Source organism: Nylanderia fulva, unplaced genomic scaffold (genome assembly GCF_048542155.1).
Source record: "Nylanderia fulva isolate GAGA-0341 unplaced genomic scaffold, ASM4854215v1 Scaffold4, whole genome shotgun sequence".
Classification (NCBI taxonomy): Eukaryota; Metazoa; Arthropoda; class Insecta; order Hymenoptera; family Formicidae; genus Nylanderia; species Nylanderia fulva.
In genome coordinates this window covers 704,496-717,447 of record NW_028190476.1, presented here as the reverse complement: position 1 = coordinate 717,447, position 12,952 = coordinate 704,496, and the positions used below count along the sequence as shown (strand labels likewise).

General features: G+C 38.6%; 1 protein-coding gene across 3 annotated transcripts in view; it reads right to left on the bottom strand.

Moving 5' to 3' along the window:
* Window positions 1-11,576, bottom strand: part of Shal (potassium voltage-gated channel protein Shal) — a 109,144-nt gene extending 97,568 nt beyond the window's left edge. For 2 of the 3 annotated variants that reach the window (XM_085486074.1, XM_085486075.1), the window contains exon 1: window positions 7,493-11,576. In XM_085486074.1, the coding sequence (XP_085342200.1) occupies window positions 7,493-8,607 (1,115 nt within the window). In that variant the 5' untranslated portion in view covers window positions 8,608-11,576. The remainder of the gene's footprint in view (window positions 1-7,492) is intronic. The other variant, XM_085486073.1, reaches the window with a different exon arrangement.
* Between the last annotated feature and the right edge of the window lie 1,376 nt (window positions 11,577-12,952).

Below are 12,952 nucleotides of genomic sequence, written 5' to 3'. Positions count from 1 at the left end.
CAGTATATTGTAGAACAGTTCAATGCAATTCCATAGTATGGAATATAGACGATGGAGAAATTGGCCGCGCAATTATTTATTAGCGTGAAAAGTTTATATTGTATTGTTTTATTTTTAATTTTCAAAAAAGCAAATGCATTGTATAATTTGTGGAAATATACCTATCCTACAAATGATTAAAAGAATATACGACATGTTCGCTTGACGAAGCAATTATGATAATACTCCCGATTAAATGTGCGATATATTCTCATTCAATCGTATCGACAGATAATAATATATGTTCAATTACAATCGCATACTTTGCTGAGATTTCAAAACGTAGTAGCAAAGAAATCTGACTCAATTTTTAATACTGTCTTTTAAACAATTAACAAATTACAATTTGTATATAGAACATGCATAAGAATTTTTATTATTATATTTTTATTATTATAATATAATATAATAGAAATATTTTACAACATGTAGAAAATTCGTAATATATCGGAAATGCGTAATATGTAGAAAATTAAAAATAAGGAAATAAAAAATAAAAAATAGAGTTCGAACAAACAGTTTGTAGAATCTTCCCTTTAATTTAATCCGCAAACAACTCACAAATCTTGCGGCTTTCACGCCGTGCGGTAGAGGGATAATAGGAGCAATTTTGTAGGAAGTGAGCTGAGAAAAAAGCGCGTATTAACGCGACTGTGTTTTGGCAATATTCCAATCAGACTTTCTCGACACGGCAAAGTGTTTGTCGATGCCTGCAATCCCTTCTATTCTCTGCACTACCTTCCGACCTATTTTCCGCCCTTAACGTACGCATCAACGTCGCTTTAAAGCCATCTCGTATTAAACTTCACGCGAACGAATCTTCGATAGTATCTCGAGTTTTTAATCCCCGGAAAAAAATCTTTAAAAGCAACAACGGTTAATTTTTTACATAATATCGTCATTGCCTTTGATCAACATAATTTTTTTATTTATATACTATGCAAGTTACTTAACTGAGAAAAGCTGTGTGTGTATTTCTTTTAGATTATTTATTATTTATAAAAAAAGAAAGAAGAACAGTTAAGTCTGTGTGAAATTAATTTAAACTAAATTTACTTGCAAGTCTATTATAATTGATTTAATGACATTCAATTAATTTTAGTGTAAGAATTTGGAATATTAGAAGATTCATACTGTCACCAAAAATAAACATGCATAAAATTTCAAATTATATAAATATAGAAAATTGTTTAGGCAAATAATACAAAAGTATAATATATAATAGTAATAGTTTAATATAAAAATTTGCATAAAATGTATAAATAACTAATAATACATAAATAATACTATAAACAATTAATAAATCAATAACTTTTTTTCTACTAGTATATAATGTGTAATATCTGAATGAACAAAGGACTTATAACTGAATCTCTAAATCAACGTCTATACATCAAGACTATGCATCGAGCAGTATAAAACCAGTCGAAATAACTTCAACTTCAAACAAAAGTTTCTTATAAAATTTCATCGTATTTTACATTATATTATCTCGTAATTTTGCCCTTCTCGAAGATTCCCCTTTTATGATCTCCCGAGGATCTCGCGCTCATAATATAGAATGTATAGACTTGAGAGATTTTATTTTCGGAGCTCAATGACGACGGATACGAAACTCGAGGAAGTTCGCCCTTGTACTTATTTTTTACGTGCACACCTTAATCCACCCCCGTCTCGCGACCTAAATAAACTTTCGAGAAGAAGCGCGACCGCATCCGTGCGTTTCAAGAAAAAAGCACTTCCCGAGACTCGCGTTTGATTCCTCAAAGAAACAGCATTGCTGCTCTCGAGTACAAATTAGACGAACAATCGTGAAAAGTTTCGCCCCTTTACTAAGATAAATATTCGCCGATTTGGCGGAGCTCAAAATCCAGTGTGAAAATCTGTTCTTGGTATTACCAGCTTACCTCTTAGACTAGAGAGATTTTTCGAAAGAGATAACCCCTTTTATCCTTACGCTACCCGTCGCACAACCAATCCTTTTTCATAAGCTCGTTCTTGTGGAAAGTGGACACGTCCATCGATTTGCAATAATATAAATGTGTCGAGCAAATCGAAAACGATTCTAAATTTCTCAAAGAATCTATTACTAAAATGTGATTCGTTTATTTTAAAGCATCCTACACGCATTTGAAAAGAATAACAACTGTAGATGTCAAATGAAGTACGTACAAAAAGAATTTAGACACATTGCATAAATGTGCAATTGCAAAACGTATATTAATATGTTCATCATAATAACATGATATGAAACGATTCACATCATATTTTTCGAGCCATTTAACTTTTAATTAACGCTTGTTGATTCATATTTAACTATATCCATTATTTCCGATTTGTGCGCAATTTTGTGTGTCCATCACATATTATAATATAATCATGCAGCTGCCTCAGGGCACATAACATCCGTAACGGCTTTAACAGTAAAGCTGCATGCACGAGCGATTTTCTCTCGATAATCTCTCTCTGAAAAATTTATCACGCCCTCGTTATTTCGCGAGATAGATAGATATCGATAGAGATCCGAATTACAGAGTATGACAAAAAAAAAGAAACGTTATAGAATATACGTCACATTTGCTATAATAGGTATGTAAAATCAAATTGAATATGTGATAGGTATGTAAACATTTATTAATATTTTTGATATATTTTTAATAAATTTATGCAAAGAGAAATATGACTTTATACATTTGTCAATGGGTATATCTGTGCTAAAGATTTGACATTTTTCTGTGATAGTGTATCTATAAAATGCACGATCGCGAAATTCGTCCAGTTGTCACGTCGTATCGAACGCGACTTTCATTCACGCTGCGACGCGAATTCACGCTCGATAGATTCCATTGGCGGGAGATTGGCTGATAGAGAGCAGATTGAATAAGGCACTGTGATACGACTCGTCGAGATCTCGGAAAGAGACTGTGCCCTACTTACAGCAGACTGAATAACGACGCTCGGCCGGCGCCCTCAGGATCCTAAATAGACCCTTTAAAGGTTCGTACTTTTCTCTTTTCGAACGTTGTTAAGTCTCATTTACGGCGACCGTTATCCGCTTCACGTGAGTTCGCAACAACATTTTACCTCTCGGAAACCATCGAATAAACGCATTTTATGCATCCAAATTAATCGCTTTAATTTTAGTCACGCATAAATTTCAAAATAATTATGCATGAAGAAACAAGACAAAAGATAGACTTGCAATAGACTTGCTATCGCAATAAGTAAAGTTTGTAGTATGTGATTTAATGCATAAGAAAGTTAATATCAAACTTAGATATTCATGATACTCGCTACTATGTAGTACTTAATTTTCCTAACATTGGATGGTGTTAAATTTTTTTCGCCTTTCTTCGCTTTAAATTTATTTAATGGTGTTCATTTTTCTCTCTCTTATTTTCTAAATAAAAAGAGTGTTGACAAAATGCAAGTATTTGTATAATCGTATTGCTCATTTTTAATTCAATAGATTAAACTGCAGAATAACTTTCTTTCTGATTAATATGAAAGATACGTCCATGAAATAAAAATGACAGCTTTATTTATATAATGTATGTTACATCATATATGCGAAATGAAAAACATTATTAAAAGAATTCCTAATGAACAAACCGTCCATGATAAATTCGCAGCACCAACCACAGATGAAATATAAATTAAAAATCTTCTCTTTGCCATATGACACATATAAATTTCCTGTACGATTCCAGAATCGCTCTCGCAAACTGCTAGAAACTTTTGCATTACAATGTGCAAAATCGGATTCACACGCATATGTAAAATGTGTGCGTAAGATTATTGCTCTAAAAATAACGCGGATGAATGACATTGCGTGCATGAATTATGCGGCCGGCTGCCACTTGAGAATCGCATCTTGCAAGGTGACAGTGCACGCGATTCTCGTCCCGAGGGAATAAATTTCACGACATACACATCGAAGCAATATACGAAACGATAAGAAGACAATTTTGGGAACTCCATAATTTATTTAAATGTGACCGCTATTTTTTTATAGCCGTTCTTATTGCCACCTCAAAACGTTGACCTATTTAGTTTAGCTTTTACACAGTTTATAAAAGTTGATTTATTTTAGAACGTACTTCTCGAAAAAAGAGAGTACGTTATAAATTATAGCAATCAGAGAGGAAATTATAAAAATATTTTCACAAGATTCTATTCCTATTCACGTGCGAGAGAAATATGCATAATGCATATTATTTTTATTAATAAAACCGATTGTATAATTATTATTAATGTTGCTTTCCAATTTATATGCGCTAAAATCATACAATGCATCCAAAATTCATTTAAATCAAATGTAAGTATATAAATATATTCTAGGAAAATAGTATCATAGTTATGTAAAATATTAATTCAGTATAGTTTCGGTAGTAATTAATTCAATAATTTGTGCTCCACGTACGCGCAAGATAATATCCATGTTTTTAACCAAAATAGATTTCGCAGATAGAAAATTGAAAATATAGTTAAGTATAAGCGGCATCAATATATGAGCCGCGTAATCCCAATGATAAACGAAAAGTTTCACAAAACTAATTCCGCACACGCTTTCATTTGGAAAAGTCTCGCGGTTTTTGATACCACACTTTTCTTCTTTTTTTAACCCAGATCCACATAAGCCTTGATCGAAGTTAATTCGTATCGGCAGACTCTATTCGGACGGTGTAGATTAAAAAAGGATCACTAGCAGTGTGCAACTAGACGAACCCTCGAGGCACCTGTTGATCATTCTCGTTAAAGTTTGAAGGAAGTGACCTGTCCTGGTCCTGCAGACACGCAAGGCAAACACTCTAAAGCAGCTCTGACACACGAAAAACTAGAAGGTAACGAGACATACCGTCGGTTTTGCCAACAAATCAGATTTTTCCTACTCACACAGCCTGACATGAATATACATTACATTATCCATTAAATCCGGATCTATGCCGAGATTATCTTTAGCACAATTTTACGAGCTTCGTCCGGTGCTTTAAGAAAACCTTGACGTTCTACGGAATTTAACGCTCACACATCATCTACACGAGAATGTTAGATAAGATAGTTTTACATGTAATTTACATATAAAGTGTTTTTTGGCTATTGACACACCCCTCTATTTAAATTCTAAAGACTAAACTGAAAATAAGTTCTTTTGTCATATTGAGACAGCTGTATAAGTGTTCTAGTAAATAAAGTATCTAAATTTCAAAATAAAGAAAATAACAAGCAATATTTTTCGATTAATTTTAAATATAATTTAAGTCAAATTAAATGTATACCAGTCACATTAAAACAATTAAATAATTTACACGTTCTCATCTTGATACTGAAAATCATGTTAAATTAGTCCGATTAATTTTAGTCACAATTTTTTTTATTCTCTTCTTTTTTGAAAAATAATAAAACTATAGAAAATTACTTTTATATAAGATAATCTGATTTACAGTAAAAAATTACTACCTTTGCCTACAAAGATTTTATCAAATTTTAAATGTGTTACCGAAGATTTATTTTGAAAAAAATAGTACGACCTACATCTGTTCAATTTGACAATCATTACTATCTAATTTACCAACCCGTCCTCTCGAAACTCGCATTCCATGATCGATACGAATGACACAGTTGAAATTTCCAACTTCCCGAATACCATTTCCAAAAGAGTCTGGACGTCGTCCAGTATTCGACAGCAATGTACATTGAAAAAAAAAGCACGATCTAGATAAACCTATTTAAAATTGCGCAGCTAGTAACAAGTAGGTGCAACTACTAGGCGGTCCCCGGTGACTCGGATTACAGCATGATTGTCAGCTGTCTGAGCGAAAACGCAACAAAAATACATTGGCATAGATTCGGTCGGACAAAAATAGCGACAGTGTCATGAAATAGGAGAATAACCGGCGCTTCCGAGGCATCGCTCGCGGGCGCGAAAGAAAAATGTCCGAGACTTTTCCGCATCCGATTCTGATATCGGACTTAGAAAGTAAGAAGGAAAATGCTTGACGAACATAGCGAGATTTTATGAGATACTAAATTCCACGCGAATGTGTACTTTTAGGTCACGCTAATATTTCCGCCGGACGGAATTTATCACGCTCGTTATTCGATAGATTGGATAATTATTAAACTCATAACGCGCACGCGGAGCCATATTTTATATGGTGCATCGTATACGATCGCATATAAGCATTGTTATATAATGAATATTTGACAAACTTTATATCAACTTTCTTTTTCAAAAATACGTGATGAGAAATTTAATTAAATAAATATTAATATTTAGAAAATATAAATGTTGTGCGTCAGCTAGATATTAACGCACGACACACATATAGTACATAGAAAAACTAAACATTCATATAGTATGCATAAGATGTATTTTATATATAAATTATATATAAGTTATTTTTAACTCGTCTAAAGCGTATACCAACACCTAAATAAAATATGAAATATAAAAAAATATAAAAAAAAGGAAAAATGCAAAATTTGAAAGAGATCATACAAAATTTCAGAGACAGAGAACACAAATAATTTCAAATTCATTAAAAATCTAAATTTTAAATAAAATATTTTAAGATTTATGAGTTGCCCAAGTGCCCCTAAAGCAATAATAGTTCGAGAAAAGAAACGCGATAAAGCGCGCATTATCGAAATAATTCAAAGTGCAAAATACAAAGTACCAAAGTTTTGCACAAAAAGCTATACCTACAGAGACAAGGGATTGCAACGATCTCGTTAAAAAGTTATAATGACACTAAAGTTGCACACCAGATTGTGTCGAACACTCAAACTCTCATGCTCTTCGATGGACAACTGAGTTGCACCATATGCACATAACTCATTGCATTATAAATGTACTGTACTCTATTGCTGTATTGGGTGACAAGAGAGTCGTAAAAGCAAAAATGGCATAAATCGGCTTATCGAGCATTTCTCTCATGTGCGGATAAGTTTTCAAATTTAATATTTAAATATCTATAATATTATTTTTCTCGTTTTGCAATAATTTTCAATATATTTTCTTTTTTATCTTTAAAAATGTAAAATATGTGACATAAATATGTAAAATTGTGTAAATTATAAATATTAAGATCAATGATACATATAAATTAACATGCTGAAAAAGAATAAATATGAAACAAACATTGCAAATGCAATGCTAGAATGCAATTTCTAATGGGCGTGCGAGATTTACTATGATTCGCCCTCAGAATAAAAAACAATTAGAAATTTAGAATTATTCAAACATTGAGTGTGCAATTTTCTCATCAATTTAATAAAATTAAATAAATAATAATAATAATAATAACAATAAAAAAAAAATTTGAGAAATAAAACAAGTTTGAACAAATATTAACGTGCAAAGGTTAATGTAGACAATAATATACATGTACTTGACATATAAAAAAAATGCATCATTTCGTTCGAAAAATCAGTAGACAACAATATTTACCCCAGCGTAGTCATCGTGACGATAGTGTACCAGAAGGCGGATGGTATCGAGGTGAAGTTGGTCTCCTCGACGTTCTTCTCCGCGTAGAACATGACGGTGGCGAAGATGATGATGGCCATCGCGAGCGAGAACACGAGAAAACCCAGCTCGGAGGCGCAGGACTTTAAGGTGTAGCCCAGAATCCGTAGTCCCTGCGAGTGCCGGGAGAATTTGAAGATCCGGAACACGCGGAACACTCGCAACGTCACGAACGCGCCCGATACGTCGTCGTTGTCGGTGATTCCGAGCCCGATGTAATAGGGCAGTATCGCGACCACGTCGATGACCGACATCACGGAGCGCGCGAACTTGCACCGGTTGGGCGCGGCGAACAGCCTCAGCAGGTACTCGGCCGTGAAGATCATCACGCACGCGGTATCGAGGCAAAAGAACACAATCTTGTAGCGCTCGCCGCACGAGAGAGTACCGGCACGACCCGGACGATTCCCGCACGGCACGGTCTCCACCACGTTCGCCAGTACGCTCACAGCGATGAAGAATCCGGTAACATAGTAGAAGACTAATGCGGCGGTGGAGATGTGCGGATTTTGGAATGCTCGCCACATCTTCTCCCGGATATCTAGCAACTGCTGGAGGGTCTGATCGCCGTTCTCGCTCAGCTTGTCGTCCATCAACCGCTCGGCGTTCTCGCGCTTGCGATCCCGATAGTCCTCGTAACAGCAGTCACCGATCACGTCCGGCAGGATGCCGAAGAACGCCAACTCCTCGTCGTAACTCGTCAGGCACTCGTGCTTTGGGTAATGCAACTTACCGGTTCTATAATAATTGAGAATGTGCCGGAAGATGTCCGGGTCTCGGTCGAAGAAGTACTCCTTGCTATCTTCGTCGTAGAAGAACTCGCGCTCGTTCGAGCCGAGCAATGTATCCGGATACTTCTCCAGGGTGTTGCGCCATGTCTCGAAGCGACGGCCGCTCACGTTGATCAGCAGTTTTTCGTCATCAGCCTTGCGCCGATCCTTGGGGATCGGCGGCGGTGGCAGTGGATGTGTGGCAATCGGCACCCAGCCGATCGCCGCCGCCCGGGCAAATGGTAACCACGCTGCCACCGAGGCCATGCTTGATGGTGGAATCTTCCTTCAGGATAGCGGGAGAGCCAGCGTCGATTTTACTCGAAGCGTCGGCGACACGCTCCACTCTCGAGTCGACCCTCCTTCTTCGATATGTCTGAAGATCTTCGTTCTCTCTTCAGGATGGCGATCTACAGCTACGACAAATCTAACATCCACGATTCGACCCGCATCGCATTATTCTCTTACCGCAAATCATTTTTTTTTCGACAAAAGATGAAATTCTTCGATCGAGTAGAGTACATCGATTTTTTTCGCCGGTTCGGCATTTATGAATTGAAATTTACTACACCGCTTAAATGTTCGTCGATATCTTGACGATATTTGTCTTGCAACAAACTTAAAACAATTTTTTGCATCCGCGAGACTGGCAGCTCTCCAAAGATGTCTCCTAAATATCCTTCTTCATATCCGATAAATTCTTTAAACTTAAAGACTTCCTCTTTCCAATTTGTGACGTGGAAAACACATCACTTCTTGTCTCGGTTCTTCTAGGTCAGCTTGAGCTGACGTTCGTTTGATTCATGCTTTTCAAGTCCGCCGTACGATCACTGTATATGACTATTAGCCTACATCTCTCAAAGAACGATCACGCTACTAATCTCTATTTTTAATTCAAGTTCTCCTCAGTTTCTAAAACGTTTCTCTAGTCTGATCTTAACTCTCTTACATTTGAGAATTCTACTCGCTATATATCTTCCGCACGATCGGCAGCCGCTCTACTTCCATCTATTTGTTTGCTTATTTATCTACAAATCTATTTATTTATCTACTCGTCGCGTGGTTGAGTACACTTAATACTCTTTTCAAAACGAAGTTTTTTCTCCCGCCGGGAACAAATTTCCAATTTCTTCAAGAATTTCTTATCGTCGTTCTTGCTCTTCAAGATGCAGATATCGAAACCAAGACTTGTTCCACTTTGCCGTATTCGTCATCATAAATTCTACGCGTTGCAATGATATTCCGAAAAGACGCATTAACAATTGGCTAAGCAACATTTGTCTCTTCTACGCTGCAACGAAGACGATGATGACTTAGGCGTTGGCAGCCTAAGATCGGGCATCAGCCCGAAATTTGTCATTTCGCGCCTGGCATTCCTCACGGAATTTCTCTCTTCTCTTATTTTGTTCTCGAAAAATGATGAAGCTTAACGAAACGATGACCGCCACATAGCAGCAAAGCACGAGCCGAGCGGAGACGCGCGCCGGACTAACCAATCGTGTTCTGGCAACGTGCCTTCCACCATCATCGATAGTCGCACGATAGCTCTTCGTGAGGCTCTTCGGGATATCGCGCCGAAAATCTTCCACCTGTTTCGGCTCGCTTAGCCACCGTGACAGTCTGAGCTTGAGTCTCCGCCAGCGAGCACCTAGAACACTACATTCTCGAGCTTCTTGCAAGCTCTTTGCCTTCGATCCTTATGTAAATTTTTCGAGTGCACTTTTCGAAAAGGCGGCTGTCGACGACATCGTTCATCAATGGAATGGACTCGATATATCTATCGAGTCGGGAGAGCTTCACCAGTAACAAGTAACAAAACGTTTTCCTTTCATTAACGATAACGAGAAAGCTCGTTTCAAAGGCTGAAGACAATTATGACGCGACAGTAATTTCAGAATTGCGAGAAGATTATAGATTTCTCTAAAACTTCTCTTCTGTTGTGAGTTAGAGCTCGTGTATATATATAGAACTATTCACAAAATATTATTTAAGACACTATGTATCGCGATGTCAGCTTCCTTCAAAGCGCTCGTGGATGCCAGCTGGCTAAAGATGAGAAGAATATTTTGCTACGAAGCCTTTTGTGTATTACCCGGGCGGACAATTGTGAACTCGTTCATGTTCGCGGAATTAAAATTCACAGGGATAAAGCCTTGCCGAAGATGCTCTTTAGAATAGATGAGAAAATGCTTACGAGTAGACACCAAACAGTCAACGAAAGAGGAGCGTCCACAGCTTCTCGGCGTGCTTTTTTAAAGTTTTGCCGTGGGAACAAAAAGAGAGGCGTTTGTCATTCGCTCGTACCAAACAAGATATACGTTCATCGAGCACTTTAATAGCGCACGCGAATTTTTTTTTTTTTTTTTTTTTTTTTGATCGCGCAAACTCGTCCCGCGCAGTGGAATCTATCTTCCCATCTATGGTCCCAGACTTCTTCCTCCTAGCTTCTTCCTAACTTCCTCCTAGAGAACACGAAATTCTCTTACGCGTGACAGCTTACGCAAGCGGCGCGCGTGCTTCTTCCACGATGCATCCAATCCGTCAGACTCTACACGTACATTCCTCGCGACAAGTCGACTCGCCGATCCCCGGATGCTCCGGGAAGCACTCGAGTTGGCCGAAAAGCTCCACGACGGAATTTTCCCCGAGAAGGTAGCGCGTCTCCGCAAGCTCCGGCACTGGGAGCTCGCACGTCGATCTTCCCTCTCAGGCGTCCGTCTCGACTATTCTTCGCAAGCTTGCGCGCACTACGATCTGCTCACGAGCCCGACTATGCCCGATGCTACTTCGTGCGCGAGTACACGGTTTTCTCGCGCCCCGAAAGCTTCTCCGTCGCTTCTCCCGCTGCGGGATACGACGCGTCGCACGCGCGAGCAGTGCGTACGCGCGCGTGGCTGCGCGCGCGCGAACACCCTCGTGTCTATACGTGGCGGCCGTGTACGTATATTATGTGTAAATATATGTATATATGTGTGCGTGTGGGTGCGTGTGCGTGTGGGTGTGTATGTGTGTGTGTAATGCGCCTTTGCGCGCGCTGCACTGTCGCAAGCACCCACGCTGATGCACCCGCTCGATGAGTTGGCCGCTCGCGACTACCGGAGCTTAGTCCCCGGTATCGAGTTTATGTGAGTTCACGGTGGTGGTGCGGTGGTGGTAGCCCGGCACCTCTAGAGAAGCGTGGCTCTCGTCGCGCCTCGCAAGAGAGAGAGCGGAGCGATCGTGTCGCAGCAGCGCCGAGAGAGTGCGGAGCGGTCACCTAGCCAAGGTCTAAATTGATTTTTACGGCGGTGGCGGTGGTGGCGACGCGCGTCGGCGTCCCGACGTGGTGAACGTTTCCCGTTGCCCGGGCAACCCCTCAATGATGACGTCACGGTTCCCACCATCCCCGTAGTCTCTCCGCTCTTTCCGCCTCCGATCTGCCGCCGCTAGGTCCCTAGTATTTCCACTTTAGCCTACTTACGCTTTGAGGAACGCTGGCTTTCAGCTTCGCTCGCTCGCTCCATTCGCGCGGTCCTCTTAATGAGAGGGAAAGAGAGAGAGTGGCAAAAGTTATTTGCCGCCGAGTCCGTTTCTCGCTTTCCACACGAACCCTCGTATTTATCGTCCTGTTGCGGTTCCTCATATATTTGCATTCATTCATTCATTCTTTGTTCTCATTGCCGGTGTTCGTTGCGATTCTCTTCGCGTAGATGCACCCCAAAACCCTTCGTGTTTCCGTCGACGAAAATCCTTTTCCGTTGTCATCCCGTGCAATCAATCTTTTAGTACGCGAATCATCTTTCCCATTTATTTGAAAAAAAGTCCATTCATCATTTATGCGTTTTAATATATATGAAACGTCTGACTTATTCTACAGTTATACTACTATTTTTACGCAACTACTGTAATCAAACTTGCTCCAGATTTATTCCGACTAGTAAAATCTATCGCTCTCAATTAACTCTCACCCTTGACTTTTTTATACATATATGTATAATGTGTTATAAACGAAAAAACAAAAAAATAAATATATATTTTTCCAACAATTAATCAAAAAGTAAAAAAAATCAATCATTCTCTTTCTACTTAATTCGCACGCGCAATAAATGTGTTAAATAAAGTAAAAACGACTCTTTATTTATATGTTGCTTCGGTATCTCACGATCAACGCTGAAGGCAATTATATAGCTAAATCCGATCCTATTATCTCCTTGTTTCTTCTCATCTTCCGTTCCGTTTCCTCGCGGCGAACAATACTCTCCCATTCTGTCTGTTCCTTCCGCTACTTACTCTGCACTCTTACGCTTATTATTCGCTTAGCCTAATCCCATTCTTTTCGAAGTTCTTTTCATTTACCCTTCTTATATTTCCACTGCTTCCCTTCAATCAGTATCAATCCCATTATACTTATGTCCTTATTTCTTATGTATTTTCCCTCTGTACTAAAATTTCGGATCATATTTGTATTATCCCTTCTTATCAATTTTTCCTTCCTACCTCCGTCACTTCTTTTTATACCTTTTATTCTCGCGTATCTCAACTTTTCAACTCCACTCTCTCTCTCTTTCTCTCTCTATTTCCCTCTCATTTGTATCTTTAATTTTACAATTTAATTTTAATATCGTTAAAAAAA